The 23,353-nt window shown below is 40.7% G+C and overlaps 1 protein-coding gene across 1 annotated transcript in view; it reads right to left on the reverse strand.

Annotated features, from left to right (window-relative positions):
* The window catches only part of LOC138590757 (NLR family CARD domain-containing protein 3-like), a 289,240-nt gene that overhangs the window by 189,629 nt on the left and 76,258 nt on the right, over positions 1 to 23,353 (reverse strand). Inside the window, exons 8-10 of the mRNA XM_069661117.1 lie at positions 22,442 to 22,615; positions 20,485 to 20,658; positions 14,487 to 14,660 (exon numbers count right to left, since the gene is read on the reverse strand). Coding sequence (XP_069517218.1) covers positions 14,487 to 14,660; positions 20,485 to 20,658; positions 22,442 to 22,615 — 522 coding nt within the window. The remainder of the gene's footprint in view (positions 1 to 14,486; positions 14,661 to 20,484; positions 20,659 to 22,441; positions 22,616 to 23,353) is intronic.

Below are 23,353 nucleotides of genomic sequence, written 5' to 3' on the forward strand. Positions count from 1 at the left end.
TGTATATTCTCGTCGTATTTCAGATACTGTACCGCTCTGAGCCGTTGCCTGCAGCGAAAACGGCAGTATTTCACACCAGCGTCTCTCGCTGGGACGTCCCTTTCAGAGAGAGGGGTGCAATGCACACTGGGTGTTGTAGGAATGTAGAATGGGTGAAACCATGAGCTGTTTGTACAACTTTCTCCACAGATATGGTGCCAATTTCAAATATTATTGCTTCTATGGATTACAGAGAACACCAGCTTTGACTGACAGGGGCTTCTTCCAGGGGCGAACTGCTCCTTTAAGAAAAACACGGAAGTGAAAGTGAAATCTGGAAGTTCAGAACACCAGCTGGGTCAGACAAAATAAGTGCTGAGCAACAGATGGACTCATCATCTCTCCTCTACATTTGTGAATGAAAGTTTTCCCAGCTGCTTTACACACACACTGGGAATCATCACTGTACCAGTGTGCTACCATGTACTGTATTGAAATCCTGTTTGATCGGCCTGTTGTTTAAACTGCTTCTTCTGTTTTACACAGCAATATCTTTCCACTGTCGCTATGGCGATCTGAATTCACACTCTACTCACTAATCTACTTATCACAGTTGACGACATGTCTGACTTTGTTCTGAGAGTATTTTCATTTCGTCGTTTTCCACACAGCTCGGTGAAAAGGTGAATCCAGGTAAAGGCTTCTGCACTGTATTGATTTCCCGTATTAAATCTATAGCAATCAGAGAGAAGAACATTCAGAGAGAAAGAGAGAGAGAGAGAGAGAGAGAGAGAGATCCAGATAATATCAGAGCATGAATCTTTCTTATCCACCTCTCTTCGGCTTTCAGAATAACGGAAACCTTCCAGAGGTGCTTCATGGATCTTCTATTGTTTCCTCAGACTCTAATTTACATGCCACGGCGGGCCTCTTTCTCTCTCGCGCTCCAAAGCAAACACATTTTCCTGGGGGATCAAGTGGTCAGTGATCGGTAAATACATCAGCTGTCATGAGAAGACAGATGTCACTCTGTCTCCCCAGGGTGGCATATTGACCGACTGACTGATTTAGGCTCCGACTGTCATCTGGTCGGTTGATTCATCTTTTTGTGTCGACGACACTGACTGCACCGCTTCAGTAATTGCTCGTATGGATGAAAGAACATGAGTGAGAGAGCTATCGTCTGTGTAAGATAATAAAACCGATGCGGTGAGTTCATTCTTTCAGGGAGAGGAAATTGGATGGACGTTTTCCTTGACCTGAAAAAGGGGAGAAGAATAGAAGTGTCGGCTCAGGTGCCTGTGGGCAATAAGCTATCATGGATTCTACCATTACAAGGATAACCTAGAGAACTGGTTAATATGAGATAAAACTACAATTAGGATTTGATTTTTTTCAGATATTTAAGGGTTTTTATTTCAAATGTTTTAACAACTATAAACTGGGTCGCGATGGAAATTGGTAAATACTTTTTGGTTCCCTCAGGATTCATTGTAAGGCCAGATTGAGTCCTTTCTTTTCATCCTGCACCAACACCTGTCAATTTTTATTTGTCCAATACTTCTGTTCATCACTAAATCCTACGAAAACATTTCACCATATTCACACAGCAGCGAGGCTCAGGTGCTGTTATGAAAAGGTTAATGTCATATATCTGGTTGTATCGCTTTCATCTACAAATCGTATAAATGTAATCTGATAAATTGTTCTTGATAATGTCGCAACTGAAAAGACAATGGATCCCAGACGTACATCAGGCCATATTTCAAGGTAAAACAAATGTGTTAACCGTGTGTAAACCGGGTTTTGAGTGCAGTTTTAAAAGAGGGGAGTGAGGGAGAGTGTCTGAGGTGGTTCCAAGACGATGTGTCCTTTGACTATAGAGATTCCCATTTAGTGTGACATTTGTGACAGCTGATTCTGCTCACTGCAAATAAAACAAAAGCTAGAAACAGAATATGATTATTACAAAGCAAACACTAATTTCCCTTTATGCACCTCTTAGTATGCCTCTCTGTTATATAGAAACACACTGTATTTCCTTCATCTGTGATCGGTGGTATGGCTTTAACAGTGTGTGCTCAGGGTTTATAAGCAGTAAGACATTGTTTCATCATCAGAGCCAAAGTCTGTTCACTTCATGTGACCACTATAAACTACTTTTTCTGTTTTCTGCACCCTAAGAAAACATTACATGATTATATCCCTTTAAACATAACTACATGTATTTTGAAAGCTAACAACCGATTTGAAAAATGCCATCAGCAGCTTTGTTCGAATTTTGAGAAGCTGGAACACACGATGAGAACTCTGGAACCGTGACATCAACATGAACATTTGCTCATTTGCACTCAACCACCTGAACCGAGTAGCTGCTCTCTCTGTGAACAAAGAGAAACTATTGAAAACTTTAACTTTATTGTATTTTACAACTTTGATTTCATCAACTTCAACAACAACTTCATCAGAAAGTTCTACAAGTCTGAGACTACAACACAGTTTCAACTTCGACTTCTACTGTAAAGTAGTGCATATATTCCTGTGACCTTTGCTGCCTCTCTGAAACCTTCACTGTGCCAACATGTATCCAAACTGGGTAAGATCTCGTTATTTGTTAGCCCTGTCTGTCAAAGCCAGGCTACTTTGAGCTGTTATTTCATCAGATTTTGACGCTTTCTTGAAAGAAGATTCATTTTATACAGTTTTTAAGTTTCTAAACTTTAATAATTTATTGAAACCAAAACAACTCTTGTGCAACAGGAAGATAGATGTTGCAGAATGTCAGTGGTCATTTTGTAACATGATTAGAAATACAGCAAACACTTGTTTTCATCTGTGGTGTGGAGATCAGTATGTGTTTACGGTGTTGCTCTCTGTCCAAGGAGTGCTGTCCTTGTAGCTTCTTTTGTATGAATAAGTACACATAAGACCATATTTTTTAGCAAACAACCACATGTATGTTTCTCTTTCAGGCATTTAGGCCAGTGTGTTTTGGTGCAGCCGTTAACGGCCAGATAAGACCCGCTGTCGCCCAGCCGCAGCAGCCTCAGCAGCTCACTGTAAACTCAGTTGTTCAGGGACTGAGGGAAGCCTTGTTCTCTGCAATAACCGAGATACAGTCTCTGAAAGAGCAGAACAAAACTCTGAATGAGAAGATTGGTCTGCTTGAACACAAGCAGGAGGAAGTGAGCCAGCTCAAGGAGGAGGTCAAAATGAAAGATGACCTCCTAAAAAGGGTCAACAAAAAGAGGCGAGACAGAACCAAGGCCCACATCGACGTCCTGCACCTGCTCGCCCGAAAGGAGGAAGAGCTGCAGAGGAAAGAGGAGCAGTGGAAGGCAAGATGTGAGGCTCTGGAGCAGAGCCTCATTGACAAGACCAACCAGCTGCAGGTACGCTACCTCATCACAGGGTTTACCTCACAATAATGACTTGTTGGATCGTAATACATGTTGCAGATTGATTCAGTGTAAGCTTTTGTATGTGCAGAAAAATAAACGGGTTCTCTTTTTGCAGAAGCTCGTCGTCAACATTAACGAGCAGCAGCAGCCTGAAGAAGCCAAAGAAGAGCAGGTGGAGAAGGAAACTCTCCAGAATGAGAAGCAAGAGGAGGAGAAAGAAAGGATGACAGACGAGGAAGACGAGGAGAGGAAAGAAGGGAATGAAAAGATGGAAAAGGAGGACAAAGAAGAGATGAAAGAAGAGGGCAAAGAAGAGATGGAAAAGCATGAGAAAGACAAGATGAAGGAAGAAAAGTTGAACATGGAGCCCAAAGAAAAGACGGAGCTCGTTGGAAATCAAAAGGAGGAGAAGGAGACAAAGACGAGTGAGGACAAAGAAATGAACGAGAAAAAAGAGAGGAAGGCGAGGAAGAAGAGAGGAAGAAAAAGAAAAGAGGGTAGCCACGGCTAAACCTCCTTCCAACCCCTCCCCCCTTCCCCTACCTGAACCCACTCCCCCTCCCCTCCCTTCCTATCCTACCCCCCCTTACCCCTCACCCTCCTATCCTACCCCCCTTACCCCTCACCCTCCTATCCTACCCCCCTTACCCCTTACCCTCCTATCCTACCCCCCTTACCCCTTACCTTCCTATCCCCCCTTACCCCTTACCCCCTCCCTTCACCCTTTTCCCCACCCATCCAAACATGTAAATGTTGAACATTGTGCAGTAAAGTTCTGATGAACTGATTTACATTATTCCATGTCTGTTTTTCTGTCTTTCTGTGATGCGATTCCCATTTAGTGTGACATTTGTGACAGCTGATTCTGCTCACTTCAAATAAAACAAAAGCTAGAAACAGAATATGATTATTACAAAGCAAACGCTAATTTCCCTTTATGCACCTCTTAGTATGCCTCTCTGTTATATAGAAACACACTGTATTTCCTTCATCTGTGATCGGTGGTATGGCTTTAACAGTGTGTGCTCAGGGTTTATAAGCAGTGTAGCGGCTCAAAGGACTAATAATTAATAACTAATTAATATCAAATTATGTAACAATAATCCATAACTCAAAGTTTTGCATCGTTATTACAGACATCGGTGTAAAAGCTGAAGGAGAGTGAGGGCACTCATCTTCGGCTCCTAGAAACGATTAGTTCATTACTAAATAACAGAATTCAGGTTTACCTTAAATTCAGTGTTGGACGCCACCCAATTTTGACAAAACAGGGAAAACTTATAATTAGTTATTAATTAATTTAGGCTTGTGATCTCAGGGTTGCTACGAGGTTCTTGGCCATGGTGTACAGTGACTTTACCATTTCATACACACACAAATCTCAGAATCAAGGTCTTTATAAATGAGATATTTATTAAACTACTGACTACATGACTAAACTACTAAATAGAAAATACATGAATGAATGAGGAATAAATGAGTGAGCACAATGAATAGGTTGCACAATTAACAATCTCTAAATAGGATTGACATTAAGTCAAGTCAAATCAGTGACCGTATCTTTGGAGGTTTATCAACTGATTGAATGTTTAAAACACCATTCGGCAGAGTTTGAGGAGCATCATGGAAGACTGTGAAGCAATTTAATATTAGGTTTAACTATAATTTTGATTAAGGATCCTAGTTTAGGTCTGATGCTTATTAAATCTCTTGATTAATTTCTCAACTGGTAATTTAGCATCAGTTGTCTGACATCAACTCTTAACACTTGAAATAGTATTGTTCACCTGACGATGGGCAGAGTGGCAGCAGCAGAAGTTCTTCCTGGCGGCCTCAGCATTTTGGGTCCCACGTTGCAGACTGTAGGCTTTGAGTCTGTGTCTCTCCATCTCTCTCAGCAGCAGCTGGAGCATCTCTTCATGTCCTTCGGCTGAGGGGGGTCATAATGGCAGCTTTGCCTTATTCAAAGTCTCTTCCGTTCAAAGTCTTTGTCTCGAATGTCATTCTTCATTCAAAAGCTTTTACTCAATAGTCGCAAGATTTGGCTCTCAGGCAAGTTCAGTGCAACTTAGGATTCAGGATTCAGGAGTCACAGCAGGCGACGTTTTCTGGCCCAGCATTCCGCAGGGCAGCATCAAGGTGAGAACCAGAGGCGAAGAGCACAAGCAGCAATAAGGGATCCTGGCTGGCAGGACTCAAAGTTCTAATTGTTTGCCAAATCAGAAGTTTTCTTCACGGGTTGGTTGGATGTCCCTTCCAACATGCTCGGTGTGGCTAGAACTCTGCAGCGGGCCTTGGGCGGCCAGACGGCAGGCTTTACCCCCCCTCTCTCCGGCCTTCAGCCATTAGGCCAGAGAGAGGGAGAATCACATCAGTACATCCGTCCTGGGGTCTCAGCAGAAGAGCCACAGCAGAAGACAAGTCTTATCCCTTCTCCTTGGGTATTATTCTTTGTGATAGGGGTGTTTTGCATTGGCGGAAGCTGCTGACCACTCCCCATCATAAACCATCTGTTGATTCTTTCAGTTAAACTTCTTTAACAAACTTAATATTAATTCGCTTCACCTTTTTAATTCTACCATATTTGAAAGTTTTGCTCTCTCTCCTTTGAAATAAGACCAAATACTTAATATCACTCACCGAATAAAACTTCATCAATTGAAATAAAAGTATTAAACAATTTCAACAACCACATCGATGATGACCTTAGTTGTTAAGACAAATATGTATACCTGTACACATACATTTCATCTATATGCATCTGTATACCCTTTGTACACCAAGTGAGTGAAATAACTTTAATAGTCTTATCAATGCTCCCTCTACCACAGGAACGTGTCTGTGTCCTGTGGTGTGCAGAGGTGCTCAGAGAGATCTTGCAGGCAGATAAATTCACACAATATACAAAACACAGGAAAGGCAACCATTGTCAATTAGTGTCCTTATCAACCAGTTCTTGTTGATTCCCTTTGTTTTGTCTGAGCGTTGTTCAGGCCATAAGAAAGTGTTTATTTGTTAATCCCTTGTTAGGGGGTCCATGGCCCATTAGAGAGGTATAAGGGTTGTTGCTGTTTAACCCCTTTGTCTTCTGAAAGGTCATTTCCTGAGGTGTCTGGGGACCTGGGATATCACTGGGAAGCATCACTTTTGTCATCTTTATGACTTTGAGTGCAAAGCCCATGAGGAGGTGTCAGGACGTCTGCTCAAACATCCTCCCTAGGCTTAAGCACTAATGTGCACATGCATTCCTATCAGAGACTTTAGGAAACATGTTACAGAAATATAAGTCTAACACGATAATGTAAAATAATTGAGGTAATAGAATACGTATTAATTAAGGGTTCGGCCTATAGGTTTAGGAATTGTCTGTTTCTTGAACAACTGAAATTCAGAGAGTCACAGAACTGTAGTATCTGTAGGCAAAGGGGGGATGAGAGGGAGAGTGGACAGATAACACTCATCCTCTCTGTACATTTAGAATCAACAATCAACATTAAGCATCAGTCCAGTAACTACAGTTGGTTATTACACATAATATATTAGTAAATGTACATTTTAATCATAAAGTTCTTTATTTTCATACAGTTTTTGGATATCTCCAACTTGTTGCTCGAGTGAGTCTTTTGATGTTAGCCAGAAATCAAGGAAAGTCGTCCTCCTCCAAGAGCCATAAATTAGCTGGCTTCACTTGTCGTTATTGACCAAGAGGTCATGTGAACAGGAAGAAAGAGATTCTGTTTTTGTTAAGGAGTTAATGATTTTAATTCTTCATCATCGGATCATCCGCTACACTCTCCAGCTCCCTTTAACTTCACCCAATATGCCAGCGACAACTTTGTGCGTCTGAGATATGATGGTAGTTCATCAGTTTCCACCAGCACTGCATTTGTAGGAGTTGATCTGATTGCACCAATACTCATTGTAAGAGCTCTAAACTGTATTTTGTCTAATTTTTCCAATATACTCTTGGCTGCTGCTCCATACACCACACATCCATAATCAATACAACATCGCATTAATGCCTGATATATATCCAGTAGTGACTGTCTGTCTGCTCCCCATTCATGACCACAAACTGATCTCATGAGACTCAGTACTTTTTTACATTTTGTTTCAACCTGCTTCACGTGATTCCTCCAGACACATTTCTCATCAAAGCACAAACCTAAAGATTTGAACTCTTTTACTCTTTCCATATTTTGTCCATATAACTTAAGTTGTATCTGCTCTACACTTTTCCTTTTAGTAAAGAACATGTAACATGACTTTTCAACTGACATCTTGAGTCCCCAGTCATAAGAGCATTTTTCAACCTTCATTATCGCCCTCTGAATGCTAGTGGTTACATGTTTAATGTTTTCCCCCCCTCTTCCATATAGCCCCATCATCTGCAGAAAGCGATGACCCAATATCTCCATCAACATTCATCAACAATGTTAAACAAAATAGGGCTAATAGCACTACCTTGTGGTATTCCTTTAACAAGATCATAATCATCTGAAACAGCATCTCCAACTTTAACATGGAATGTCCGGTTAGACAAGAAATCGAACACCCAGTTGTACAGCCTACCGCCACCACCCATTTTACTCATTTTAATCAGTAGCCCTTCTCTCCACATGGAATCATAAGCTTTCTCATATCAAAATATACTATAGCCATAACCTCTTTCACACTAATGGCTCTTTCTGCCTCATTACTAACCTTCACTAAAGCATCTAGTGTAGACCTGCCTCTTCGGACACCACTTTGATATGCACATAATAACCCACTTTGTTCTAACCAGTATGATAGTCTATGAACTATGACCTTTTCCAACCATTCACTTAAATGAGATGTAAGTGCTATAGGCCTGTCATTTCCTGCATTAGCCGGGTCTTTGCCAGGCTCACTAAAGGGTAGTATCAAAGCACTTTTCCAGCAGCCAGGCATTACACCTTCTCTCCATATCTTATTAAATAGGTTTAATATAATTTCCATGACTTCATCTGGTCATTGTCTAAACATAGCACAGCACAGTTGATCTTGTCCTGGAGCTGTATATCCACTTCCCTCTAAGGCCCTTTTCAACTCAAACAAAGTAAAGTCTAAAGTCTAATGCCGACCCCTCACTGTGCTTCTTCTTTGTTACATCAGCATTGGCTCTTAAAATGTCAGCTTTTTGTCACTGATGTGTTTCATCTAGGTGATTGCCACTGTGAACACTGCAAACTTCTTTCCCAATAGATCCGCTTTTTCCTTATTTGTAACTGCCATATTGTCTCCATCTATCAATGCTGGGATTTTAACAGATTTCCTTTTCCCACTCATCTTTTCAATCAGAGCCCAAATGTCACCCGACTCTATTTCCTTGCCAATAGAAGAGCAGAACTGCCTCCATGAATTCTTCTTAGATGACTTAATTATTCTCCGTGCCACAGCTCTCTTCCTTTGATAGTCTATCAAAGATTTCCTTTTGCTCATTATGTGCTCTGAATATGTGAAGAGATAAAAAGGAAAAGTCTGACTTTGACAAAGCAGTTTTGTCCTGGTGAGTGTTGATCAAACACTTTCATCATTCTGCTTATACTAGCTTAAAGCATGAAGTCACTGAAGACCAGTTATGACGACTCAATAGAAAATGATATCTTGAGATAATTCTGGGAGGAACTTTCAGTCTGTGGCGACCACTGTGGACAAAGCAGTACGTCTCATCTCTTTGCTGATCTTGTCCTGTACATGTGTAAGTCGTGTTTTCAGACCAAAAATCTCCTCCTGCTTTCTTCTAACAGTCAAACGTTTCTCTCACTGTGAATCTTTATGTGCAAAATGTCAAGAAAAGCTGTTTGTGCAGCGTGCTGTAAATGTCCTCGTCTGACACAGACCCGGTGGCAGCGGTTACAGGCATTAAAAACAACTATATAGAAATAATCAATCTTCTTCCTGATGCTCTCGTTTGCAGTTGTAGGTCACATAGAGGCGTCAGTATTAATTACAGCCTGTTTCATAAGCAGATAAAAACTTCTCACAGGAGCTTTAAGGACAAAAAAGCTTGAAAAAAGTGAAATTGTCTGACTTACAAACTGCCTGGTAAGAAGAAAACTCTCTTTAAAAAGAAGCTCATGTTGCCTTGATTTAAGATCTTCAATCTTAATCAGGTTTCATTTTTTAGTGTCCATGATGCTTTAAAACATTTCATGGTCATAATCACTCACTATGGAACTGGTTCCAAATGAAGCTGCCATCAGACTGTACGCACTACAAGCAGTTTGTGATGAGCTAACTGAACCTTTATTCACTAACCGGCCATCCTTATATGCTGTTAAAGTTTAATATTGACACGACGGGGCACATGACCTGCAGCAGCTGGCTGACTGTGAGCAGGTCTAAAGAGTCCTCTGGACCGCATCAACTAACTCCTCGTATCCATGGCAACGATCACTTGGATCCAGGGAAACCGCTCGCCTCTCATTCCTGTGTGATTTAATATTTCTCTGCTGTGTCTGTTGAAAATCTAGTTTTTATTTCTCTCTCTTCAGTCGGAGCAAAGCGCAGACAGACAGATCGTATCTGTATTTATTCAGTGAGAGAGACTGCTGTTAATGTTTTAATACAGGACGACCCCAAACCGACGAGGGAGGAGGAGAGACGGTAAGAGCTGTGATCCACAAGCAGCCTATCAGAGTTTATAATCCTGCAGCGCAGCGAGGACACAGATCTGTGTGTTTCTCGTGCCCCTGACTCAATAAGGTCCCAATCTGTCCCGTATTTCTGTGCACAGTCCGCTATAAAGGACGAACTACGTCTCCACATGCTGTGAATGACACGAGCGGGAGCTGTTACCTCCGAGCAATGACTGTATATAAAGGACTATATATGTCAAGTATGTATGTATATATCTTTTTATACAGTCTGTGCCCGCGAGCCGTTCATCATAGTTTATAATAACGCTGCGCGGGGAGGAGACAGATGTTTCATAACGTGGATCTGTGTGTTAATCACGCAGAACTTTCTGTCTGTTTCTTCACTGTTAACAGAGACTCCAGTCTGTTGTACTTCATATATTTCACTGATAAACACTGAACTGCAGAGGAACATCAGGCTTCATGACCAAACACAGTTTTATATCACGTCATCACTTCAGTCCGTACTCACCCGCTCCCTCCCTCCCTCCCTCCCTCTGTGCTCGTGCACAGCAGCTCCCCCTCTCTGTGCTGCGAGTCTGCATCACAGTTTTTCTTATTATTTGATGTTTTTTAAAGTCTAATGAAGGTGAACGAGGCTCCGTGTTTGTTTGCATACAGAGCGGGAAAGTGAGATCTGATCACAAGAGGTCACTTTGGCTTCAGAGATAAAGACAAAGTAAAGTCCAGGTCCAGGTGGAGGGTGGAGGAGGTGGTTGAGTGTGGAGCAGCAGGAGTGGAGGAGTCTCAGTGTGTCTGCAGAGACTGTGTAGAAGGACAGAGCAGCAGCAGAGCAGTCCACATACTGTGATGATACTCCGTCACACCCAGAGGAACACACGGGGATGATGATGGACTTTGTGTCTGACAGTGGAGCTGATCTCAGAGCAGTTTGGACTACAGCACCGAGAGTCATCTCCACTGGGTGTGATTCTGTTGTGGCAAAAACGTTCCCCGAACCCTCTTGTCTGCCACTTAATGTCAATCTCCAATAGGTTATAAAAACTCTTAAAAATATAGTCAAAGTCTTGAAAAAACTTGGACAAGCAAACACTAGAGACTGGCAGAATCTGATGCAAAAAGAGTTTATTCCCGTATAAATACAAACAAATAAACCCGAGTCCATCCGGATAAGACCGCCCACACATTAGCTGCTCGGTCTTATATACTCTAAACTCCTCCCTCGCTGGGCTCCGGCACGTTTTTTCCCCATTGTCAGGTCTCTGCCTAATTAGTTAGTGTGTCGCAAGTGGCAGACTTGTGCCACCACCTGTTGGAGCCCCCCTCCCTCAACTCTGGCTCTCTGCCCTCAGCTTGTTAGGATTCTACTTTAGAGCTTCAGAGCATTGGATTATAAGAACTTACTTTAAAACATTTGACTATAAAACCTGAACTATAAAACATGTGACTGTAAAACTTGAAGGCATTGGACAATAGAAACGTCAAAACTACATTTTGACCATAAAAAACTTTACCTTTAAGACATTTGATTATAAAGTTTCAGTTAAAACATTTGATTATAAAACTTTTGGATATATAACTTGAACTCTAAAACATTTCATTATAAAGTTTCACATTTTTTTCAAACATTCCCTCCTGTGGGACTGAAAAGTCCCATAGCAACAACTTTAAGTGATCATTAAGACGATTAGTATCACTCATGACAAATGCATCATCCAGGCACATTTTTTTCCAACAATTCCTCTGTCAGTCACTGCTGGATGAAGCTCTCCTCTCCAGTCTACCTCCCAGTAACATGGCCCAGTCAGAGCCTCCACACACACAAGCTGATGCTGCTGCTTCACCCTCTCTGGATCATCAGGACACAGCTGATCCTCTGATACACGAACATCCTCCTGATCGCTCACACTCTGACAGAGATCATTACTAACACCTGATGAGAGAAGAAGACAGACAACAGAAGTCATATATCAGTGTTTACAGAGAGGCCCTCATCAGCTGTCAGTCAGCGAGGCAGCACATCCAGTTTAAAGACCAGCAGAGACTTCAGTCTGTTCATACCACAAGTCTGAACAGGACTTAAGTACACAGTGGAACTTAACTGCTGAGAGACCCTGAACGCATCATGACTGCAGAAACAGAGACATATTCACTGCTTACTGTAAACATGGATTCAAATCAGTTTCTCTGTGACATTTTTTCTGTCAGGGATAATGCCCGACGAGGTGTCCATTATCAGGAATCTGTGGACTCATGGAGGCCAGAGCCGCTAACACCTGAGGGTTTGACTGATACCTGGAACAATCATTACCATTCCATAATGTTCTGATTAGGGATGGGCACGGATATTCAAGTATTCCATTATTCTAAATGACGTGGGTATTCGACTATAGCTGTAGCTTATGGATTTTTTTGTGTGCCTAAAGTTCATTAAATATTGTACATTAGCTATATTAATCACATATTGTTCATTAAACATGTATACCAATGTCATTTAAAATGTGTAAAAAGTAGAAATAAAGAAAAAACATGCCTGGCACAGCAGCGTAACTAATTCATTATTTAAATCCGTCAGGATCGGACAGGATCACATGGCTGTATTCTCCTGTATTCTCCCGGACAGTGTATTAATATCAGCGCCACAGGGAGTTATGCTTGAGGATTATAATAATTTTACCTCTTAGTTCCGTGTGTGTGAGTGTGCGTCTGTTTCTGCGTGTATTAGAGACAGCGTGCGGCAGAATGAGCGCTCTGTCCCATAAACAATGTTATTCACTGTCAGCAAATACACTGCTTGTTACTAATGAGGAAGAGCGCTACTGTGCGTCCCTGTGTGAGTAACAAACAGAGACTCTTGTGTTGTGAAGTCGCCGATGTAGGCCAGTCTAACTGATGCGCACTTTAAACAGCGCTGTGTGCTACACTTTGTTTTTGTAGTGAGGTTAACCGGATATCCGATTTTTTTTAATATAATATTCGAATATTGACATGCCTTCAAATGCCCATCCCTACTTCTAATAACATGGAAACATTATTCACTCCTCCAGTAAATAAAACGGGTCTTGGACACCACTCTGCAACAGGAGATATTTCATGTCTGCTCAGCTATTAGCGAGAAAGCTAACAATAAACTTGCTACATTAAAAGTCAATAACATTGTGTTGGATATAAGTTAAGTATAATGAGACATAATAAGAAGACTATGTAGCTAACCAGCCGTGTCATTGTCCTGAAATCAACATCAGGATTTGTACGAACAAATGATCGGCCATGTTTACTGTCGGCCGCAGAATGAAGTAGAGAGTTGAATAGTGAGCGGGATGTCAGATGATGGCTGATGTGATCCACAGGATCAGTAAGTTCAGAGGGGCTGTGTACTTCCTGCAGCTCGTGTTTTACAGGCGCCATCCTGTGGTGCTCAGAGGTACTGAAGGACTACACTCAGTGCTGTAAATAAAGGTTTCTCTTTTCTTTCCACTCTCTCTTTCTTCAGCTGCATCCCAGTCAGCAAAGTTCTCATATCCTCCCAATAAGGTCAAAGAGCTGTTGAAGTCCCTCATTGCTGTAGGTCGATGTTAGCTCGTTAACAAGGTGCATCAACTGTAAACAGAGGCTTTGACTTTGTACCTGTTGCCATGGTCAGTCATTGTAGAAACAGGCTGATACTACGTAGCCAGCGTATACGTATCCACAACTACTTAAAAGGTGTCCATTGTCAGGAAGTAATCAACACCCAGCAGCCAATCAGAATCAAGTATTCACCCAGAACATGGTATAACTACTTCAGTATAACTGCTTCAAGTGTGAAATATCACATGAAGTGTAAAAATGGTGTCTGTCACAGAAACATTTGGACAAGCTGCTGTCACATGGACAGATATATAAACTATATATGATGTTAAAAGTCCTTCATGTTCATGCAAAGACTGAAGAGCAGAAACATCAGCTGTGATTTCTGGACTTCAGCAGAGGTTTTGTTCCGTACAAAGACCGTGGTTACTAAACGTAACCATGGTTCTGTGTAATAACAGACAGTGATTTGCAGGCTTCAGGCAGACTGATCTCAGAGCTGTGACAAAGATGAACTGATGAATTGTTTAGTGCTGAAATGAGAGAACGAACACTTTGAGATCAGATTTGATGGTACGACAGTTTGATGAACGAGGACCACTGTCTCTAAACATCTTGTGATGCTGTCAGCTGTAATCCAGCTTAATGTCCTGTACACATGAACACAACAACAACAGTTGTCTTCACATCAAATCAAACACGTGATCACAACAAGCTTCGTGCTGATCTGATTGGCTGTCTGTTCTCTCTCTGTGTTTCTGTCCAATCCTGAAGCCTGTCACTGTTCTCCTCTCACAGCTTCACTGAGGACAGCAGCCACTGGGAGGGTTGGAGGTTTAGCAGACAATACTGGATCTTTGCTGTGATAATAACTGTGTTTAGTAAAATACTGCTGAAGCCAGCATGGACTGACCTCAGAGTCTCCAGTCTACAGTGTGGACTCTCCACAAGATCAGAGAGCAGCTTCACTCCTGAATCCTGCAGCTTGTTGGAGCTCAGCTGCAGCTCTCTCAGATGGGAGGGGTTGGACTTCAGAGCTGAGGCCAGAGAAGCACAGCTCATCTCTGACAAACTGCAGCCCCTCAATCTGAATGAGGAATAAATGATGCGACTTTGGAGGAAAATGTTGGAAAAAGAAAAAACTGAATATATTTGTTATTTTCTGCTCGTACAAACTGAAATAATTAATAAATGTTTCTATGACTGATTTATTTAAAAACATTATGTGGAATGAAAGATGAAATCAGGTGTTTCAGAGGTTCACAGTGAATTATACAGTGTAGGATTTTTTTTGTTCTATGAAGGTTTTAAATGTGTAACTCGAGGCTTCCGGTTGCGACATGTAGAGAGAGGACGCACACGCGAAGGCTCCCAGATTGCTTTTTGTTACTTTCATTTTTTAACAATCTTTTTGTGAGCATTTTGATATAACCAACGTTGCTTGACCTAGTTTAGTCAACTCCGCATAAGATGAGCAAACCTAAAAACACTAAACCAGCCAACAACGTGGAAACTCCGGCTACACGTGCTGCTACGAGTGCTGCGGGCTACGAGTGCTGCGGGCAAGCTAGCATCTTTTGCAGCTAACAACTCTCCGACATCGTCAAAAACTGCTGCAGCTCCCGCGGTGGTCGGCATGGACCAGCTGTCTGCAGAGTTCGCTAAACAGAGAACCTCGTTAAAGGAGGATGTTTCTTCCCTGATCCAAGAGGCTATCAAACCGCTGCGGACTGCAATGGATACACTGCAATCAACAATGAAGTCTTTCCAGGGCCGTCTCACCTCCGTTGAGTTTGTGGCTGGTGACAACTTTGAAAGATTAACGGTAGCGGAGTCTACCATTAAAACGCTTCAAAACCATAACCAGTCACTTCTGGATCGGATTGACGACCTCGAGAATCGCTCGCGGAGAGCTAACCTCCGTATATTAAACATCCCTGAAGGCAGCGAGGATGGCAAGGACCCCGTTAAGTTCATGTCCGAGGCATTGATGCAAGCGATGGGCCCCGATGTTTTCGCTGCGCCGCCTGAATTGGAGAGAGCCCACCGGACCCCGACCTCCAGATCCGGCCGGAGATCATCCCCCCGCACGTTCCTGGTCTGTTTCTCCAGATTTCAACAGAAAGAAGCTGCGTTGCGCTGGGCCAGGAATCACGAGCTGACGTACCAAGGTACCACTATAAGAGTTTATCAAGATCTCAGCGCGATGCTCGCTAAAAAGAGAGCTGCGTTTAATGGAGTTAAACAAGCCTTGTACCGGAGGAGCGTCAAGTTTCACCTGCTGTTTTATTTTATTATATTATTATTTATTTGAGTTTTTTTTTTTTTTCATTTTTTATTTTAACATATCATGACCACTGGGAGCCTTCCTGGGCATAAGTGTCAAGAGAATGTATTGCCAGAAGTTTTTGGAAATAGTGTTTAGCCTACAGCTTGCCTCAGGGAGAAGGACAAGTATAGGCTTAGTTCTAGTTCTGTTTTTGTTTTGGACATGGGATAGGGTTAGGGGAAAGGACACCACCACATTTTTGCAACAAACGTTCACCTTAGTTCACTTAAGAAACGAACATAACTGTGTACTTTATCACAACCACTGCTCTAACTTCTCTTTACTTACTACTCTTTTCATTTTTATTTTTTATAGTTGAACACGAGAGATGGTATTGATGCAAAGAGGGCTGCTATACGATTCATTAGCTGGAATGTAAAAGGTTTAAATGGGCCTGTTAAAAGAGCCAGAATATTTAATCATCTAAAATACTTAAAATGTGATGTTGTATTTCTACAGGAAACCCATCTACTGGTTAAAGATCAAGTCGGACTAAAAAAAGGATGGGTGGGGAATGTGTTCCATTCTAACCTTAACTCTAAAACTTGTGGAACGGCCATATTGATTCATAAAAGAATCCAGTTTAGTGCAACCACTGTCACCTCAGACCCACAAGGTCGATTTGTAATGGTTTCTGGACTTCTCTACCATAAGCCTGTGGTTTTGATTAACATCTATGCCCCAAATTGGGATGATGATAAATTTATGGGGAAAATAATTTCATTAATCCCAGATTTGAACTCACAACAATTGATATTTGGCGGCGATTTAAACTGTGTAATAAACCCGGTATTAGACCGTTCCAACTTTAAATCTACGAACCTGTCTAAAAAGGCCAAGCTGTTATCAGCCTTTATGAACCAGATAGGAGGTGTTGACCCCTGGTGTTCTTTGTTTCCACAAAGCAAGTCCTTTTCTTTTTTTTCCTCTGTACACCATTCGTATAGTAGAATAGATTATTTTTTTATTGACCAGACTCTTCTCCCCTTTGTCACAAACGCTGAATACTCAACTATAGCTGAGTCAGATCATGCCCCTGTAATATTAGACCTTGCTTTTCCTTCTTACAAATTAGAACGCCCCTCTTGGAAATTAGATAGAAATCTTCTGGCTGATGAGACTTTTTGTGAAATGATCTCCCAAAAAATTGATGACTTTATAGATTCCAACAAAAAGGAGGACACCTCCCCTTCTCTTTTATGGGAAACATTAAAAGATGTAATCAGGGCTGAGATTATATCATATTCTGCTAAAACAAATAAAATGAAAAGAACAAAACAAGAGGAGCTCATTAAAGCAATAGCTATGGTGGATTCTCAGTAGTCCACCTCCCCCTCCCCTGAATTATATAAAAAGAAGCTGGACCTCCAAACTCAATATAATTTGTCATCAACTGAAAAGACAGAACGTCTCCTATTAAAATCACGGGGGTATGTCTATGAGCATGGCGACAAAGCTGGACGGCTATTAGCACACCAACTTAAGTGCCGCTCCGTGTCCCAACAGATTCCACAAATACGGAAAGATGATGGTGAACTAACTATTGACCCAGAAGAAATTAACGAAGCATTCACCTCGTTTTACTCAAATCTGTATACGTCAGAGATAACAAATGATAGCTTTGACATGGAACATTTTTTCAATGATCTCCAAGCTCCTTCTATAAAAACAAGACACAGGACTGAGACTGAGCTCCCACTAAAATCTATGGAAATCATTAACGCGATTAAGGCAATGCAGAATGGCAAGACGCCTGGCCCTGATGGGTACCCTGCAGAGTTCTATAAAAAGTTCTCTAGTAAGCTGTCTACAATCTTACTTGATATGTTTAATGACTCTTTGTCTCATGGATCCCTTCCGCAGACACTGACTGAAGCATCAATTACCCTCTTGCTTAAGCCAGGTAAAGATAGCACGGAATGTGGCTCGTATCGACCCATCTCCCTTTTAAACTGTGACGTGAAGATCTTGGCCAAGGCCCTTGCCTTACGTTTAGAAGCCACAATGCATGACGTGATTTCTGCTGACCAGACTGGTTTTATTTTGGGGCGTCATTCATTTACAAATATCCGCCGGCTATTAAATATTATTCACTCTCCTGCGTCCAGTGCAGTCCCCGAGGTGGTTATCACGCTTGACGCAGAGAAAGCCTTTGATAGGGTAGAATGGGGATATTTATTTACATGCTTAAAGAAATTTGGGTATGGTCCTAATTTCATTTCATGGATTAAACTCTTATATACCTCACCCAAAGCCTCAGTAATTACAAATGGCAAACGCTCTCAGTATTTTCAGCTGTCAAGAGGCACCCGTCATTGCTGCCCTATCAGCCCACTGCTATTTGCCCTGGCCATGGAGCCCTTGTCCATTGCACTCAAATCATTACCCTCATTAAGTGGAATCCATAGGGGAGGGGAAGAGCATAGAGTATCTCTGTACGCAGATGATTTATTAATGTATGTATCGGACCCTGTTTCAAGCGCCCCCCATGTGATCCATGCTCTGAGGAGATTTGGTGCTTTTTCTGGGTACAAATTGAACTTTAGTAAAAGTGAATGTTATCCTGTTAATGACTTGGCTCTTCAAATACAGGACAATGCTCTGCCGTTCCAGATGTCTAGAAATGGCTTTAGGTATCTGGGCATTAACATCACAAGGGACATGCAGAAGCTTTACCAGGAAAACTTCTGTCTGCTATTTGAGAAAGTCAAATCAGACTTGAAGAAATGGAAAACACTTCACCTATCTTTAGCAGGAAAAGTGAACTGTATAAAAATGAATGTACTCCCCAAATTTGTTTATCTGTTTCAGTGTATTCCACTTTATCTCCCTAAATCTTTCTTCAAATCTATTGATAAGGTCTTCACTTCATTTATATGGGAGGGGAAGAAACCTAGAATACGGCTAGAACTGTTACAGAGGCCTAAAATGCAGGGTGGCCTGGCTCTCCCAAATCTTTGTCATTATTATTGGGCCTCAAATGTTCAAAAAATCATGCACTGGCTCCACACTCCTGATACGGACTGGTGCCATTTTGAAGCTGCATCTTGCACTTCAACCTCTCTCAGAGCCCTGGTCACCTCCAGCCTTCCCATTTCTACTTCTCAATACACCAACAATCCAGTAGTCATAAATACCCTCAAAATATGGTTTCAACTTAGACATAGCTTCAGGTTTAATAATCTTCTCCATATAAGTCCCATACACAATAATCATCTTTTCCTTCCAGCTAGATTAGACTCCGAATTTACTCTCTGGCAAAGACAAGGCATTTACAAATTTAAAGATATGTATATAAACAGTATTTTTGCTAGCTTTGATGACTTATCACATAAATTTGGCCTCCCTCGGTCTAGCCTGTTTCGTTATTTCCAAGTCCACCACTTCCTTCAACATCATGACCCCAACTTTCCATATTTACCATCACCTTCCGGTTTAGATGATCTATTAGAAACTACCTTCAGCTTTAAAGGACTTATTTCAAGAATCAATAACTGTATATCCTCTTTTAAAAATACAACTCTTGCAAAGATCAAGGCAGCTAGGGTGGATGAGCTGGGAGAGGACTTGGAAGAAGACATTTGGGACAGCGCTTTACTAAGAGTGAATGACAGCTCTTCATGTGCCAGATTAAGCATAATACAGTTTAAGATCTTACATCGCATCCACTACTCCAAAGCCAGACTTGCTAAAATATACCCTAACACGGATGCAAGCTGCGACAGGTGTCGAAATACTCCTGCCGACTTAACCCATATGTTTTGGTCGTGTTCAGCCTTAATACCCTATTGGTTTGCAATCTTTAAAACATTGTCAGAGGCTCTTGATATTGATCTACAGCCCAGTGCAGTAATGGCCATATTTGGTACTACTGATAGAAGATACTGTACAATAAGGAAAAGATATAAAAACATCATTGCTTTTACAACACTGCTTGCACGTAGAAGAATTTTATTACATTGGAAATCTAAAAATCCACCTAGTGTGTCTTTGTGGTTTAATGACCTAATGCAGTTCATACAGTTAGAGAAAATAAAATACACTCTCAGGGGGTCCAGGGATAAATTCTTTTCAGTCTGGGATCCAGTGCTGACATATGCTTGTAAGCTATAGTGTGTAGTACACAACTTGAAAAAATGGTGAGCCTATGATTATGTATGTTTTGTTTTTTTTCTAATTTATTTACTTTTTCATTTATTTATTTATTTATTTTTTTTATCAGTATTATTATTATTGTTATTATTATTATCTTTTTTTTTTTTTTTTTTTTTTTTCCTGGATGGATGTCCTGTATGTTCATACAAAATGAGGTGAGCATTGGTCTAAAGCTCTTTTGTGAATGTTGTATCATGTACAACCCCTGTGATATGAGTGCTCAATAAAAAAATATATTCAGAAATGTGTAGACAAAACATTGCTCTGCTACAGTCAATGGACTAAAGCAGTGAAGAAGAAAATAGACTTCAGCATTAAGATACTCAGTGTGGATCAGCATAATATCAGCCTCATGTCTGCAGTTTAGTGTCAACACAACTTTCACATCATATTAATCTCAGCACAGAAGTAAAACATGGTTTCTGACCTCAGAGTCTCCAGTCTACAGTGTGGACTCTCCAGAAAACCACACAGCAGCTTCACTCCTGAATCCTGCAGCTTGTTGTCACTCAGCTCCAGCTCTCTCAGGTGGGAGGGGTTGGACTTCAGAGCTGAGGCCAGAGAAGCACAGCTCATCTCTGACAACCAGCAGCCACTCAACCTGAATAAAGAATAAATGATGTGACGTTAGAATACAATGTTCCTGCATGAAATCCTTTAATGTTTAATAATGTGTTCAGAGCTGAAGAAGGTTAAGAAGGTCAAAGTTCAGAAAGTGGAAACTCCAAACACCTGAACACAACAGGATGCAGGTTAAAATGTGTGAAATACACAAAGTGAAAAAGAGCTCTCATTAATATTAATGACAACATGCTGCTACTTCAATAAAGACGCAGCGACTTCGCCTCTTAAACTCTGCAAGTGTGACATGTTCAAATATAACACACTCATAGTCTGATACAAGTTACAGTTTAGTGCTTCTTGGTCTGTGATGATGTTAAAATCTGTGATTAGGTTAAAAAGATCAAACATTTATGACGACTGATTCAAATAAAACACATATTTAAAACACTATTAAAATGGTTGTAATGTAAATGTTACGTTGTGTTCTAGTTGTTGCCTTAGTTTAGGCTATACTTTACATTACATTTATATTCCTGTACAACCCATTGCACTTTAGCGTATGTCATTTAATTTCCAATGAACAGAATTATTAAAAAAAATAAAAAAGTGGTTGTAATGCTAATTAGGTGATATTTTGAAACATTTGATTAATTTGTTGTTGAGTTTAAACTGCAACAGAGCTTGTAGTGGTCATCTTTCTCCACAATTACTTCTTATGGTAACCACACGACAATGTTTTACGTGTTTAGTCCACAGGCACGGTAAAACAACCGTGTTGCTCTGCCATCACTCGTTTACTGAACTTTTACAGAATATATTAAAATAAAAAGACTCATTTTCTGTCAATTAGTCACATGACTGTGGAAGCTGCACAGGACGGTAAGAAACTTACAGAAGGGAAATGCAAGAATAAATTAGTTTAAATGTTTAGCAATATTCCCGAAATGAAACAGACATATAATACTCGTTGTACTCCAGCCAATTATACTATTCAAAGAATATTAACAAACTTCTAACTAAGAAATGGTGGTTACAGAGGTCTTCTGTAATGCTGAAAGTGGTCTTTTAATCCCTCACCAGGAGAAATCACAACACTTTCCTCATCGAACTTCAGACGTGTCTGAGAAACATCACCCGATCACTGTGTGATTATTTCTCCTCATTTTTCAGGAGCGTAACACAAGAAGCACCAGTGGCTCCATCTATACAAACTCATGTTGTGCAGCCAAACACAACAAACAAGAAATACAAGAAAAACCAGCAGAAAATAACTGAAGAGTCGACTCTAAATACTAAAGTTTCCAAGATGCCAAATATGTCAGAATGAATTTTGGTGAATGTGAACAAAGACATGGACAGTATTTCTTTTAGAAATAGTGGAGCCATAAACTCAAAGCATCTTCACTTTAAACTTTTCAGTCGTTACAAGAAACAAATATTTTAATCGAAATGTTGGAAAAAGAAAATACTGAATATATTTGTTATTTTCTGCTCGTACAAACTGAAATAATTAATAAATGTTTCTATTACTGATTTATTTAAAAACATGATGTGGAATAAAAGATGAAATCAGGTGTTTCAGAGGTTCACAGTGAATTATACAGTGTAGGATTTTTCTTGTTCTATGAAGGTTTTAAATGTGTAACTCAACATTGCTCTGCTACAGTCAATGGACTAAAGCAGTGAAGAAGAAAACAGACTTCAGCATTAAGATACTCAGTGTGGATCAGTATAATATCAGCCTCATGTCTGCAGTTTAGTGTCAACACAACTTTCACATCATATTAATCTCAGCACAGAAGTAAAACATGGTTTCTGACCTCAGAGTCTCCAGTCTACAGTGTGGACTCTCCAGAAAACCACACAGCAGCTTCACTCCTGAATCCTGCAGCTTGTTGAGGCTCAGCTTCAGCTCTCTCAGATGGGAGGGGTTGGACTTCAGAGCTGAGGCCAGAGAAGCAGAGCTCATCTCTGACAAACTGCAGAGAATCAATCTGAATAAATAATGAAGACAAAATTACAGATTTTCCTTCAAATGAGTGGAGTGACTTTTCCATTGTGTTCTGTGGATCATCATGACGTCAGCCTTCTGCAGTCATCATCCAAATGTCAACAGAACATTCATACACCTTTTCATGTCAGCACAGGTTAATAACATGCTGCTGATCTCAGTCACGTCTGTAATTAGAGAATCATGAACACATCAGACATGTTGGACTAAACACTGTTCATTCATTCATTTATTAAATGACCTTCTTCTTACTGTATTTGGGGGCTTAGTAGGTCTCTGTAATAAAAAGAGATGTCCACATTTGTTGAAGTCTTAAAATAACAGCCACATGCTTTCTGCACATTAAAGACTCATTAGTGGCAGCAATGATTCCTACTGTCCCCAGTGAGTGTGAAGTGGTCCCTTCCTAACAAAACTACACAGCAGGATAAACTCCATAAGTTCATGTGAAACTAATATGAAGCTTCAGCAGTCTGAGTCAGCCAAATCAAGTCTGTGTCCACCAAAGGTTCAAACTATTGAAACTAAACAACCAAATTCACTCTTTGACTGTTTGTTTTTGCTGAAATCTAAAGGTCTGTTTCTTCAAATAGTTCCTCAATGCTGACATGAAAACAAAGCAACACTTTGATCTGTTAGAAAGAATAACAGGAAATAATATAGAAGCTCAGATAACTCAAACTTAACGCTGTCATTCAGAATCATCACTTCATGTGGCTTT

Source organism: Semicossyphus pulcher, unplaced genomic scaffold, assembly GCF_022749685.1.
Source record: "Semicossyphus pulcher isolate SPU_LCO1_2020_fin unplaced genomic scaffold, fSemPul1.0.p SCAF_14, whole genome shotgun sequence".
In the NCBI taxonomy this organism is placed as follows: Eukaryota; Metazoa; Chordata; class Actinopteri; order Labriformes; family Labridae; genus Semicossyphus; species Semicossyphus pulcher.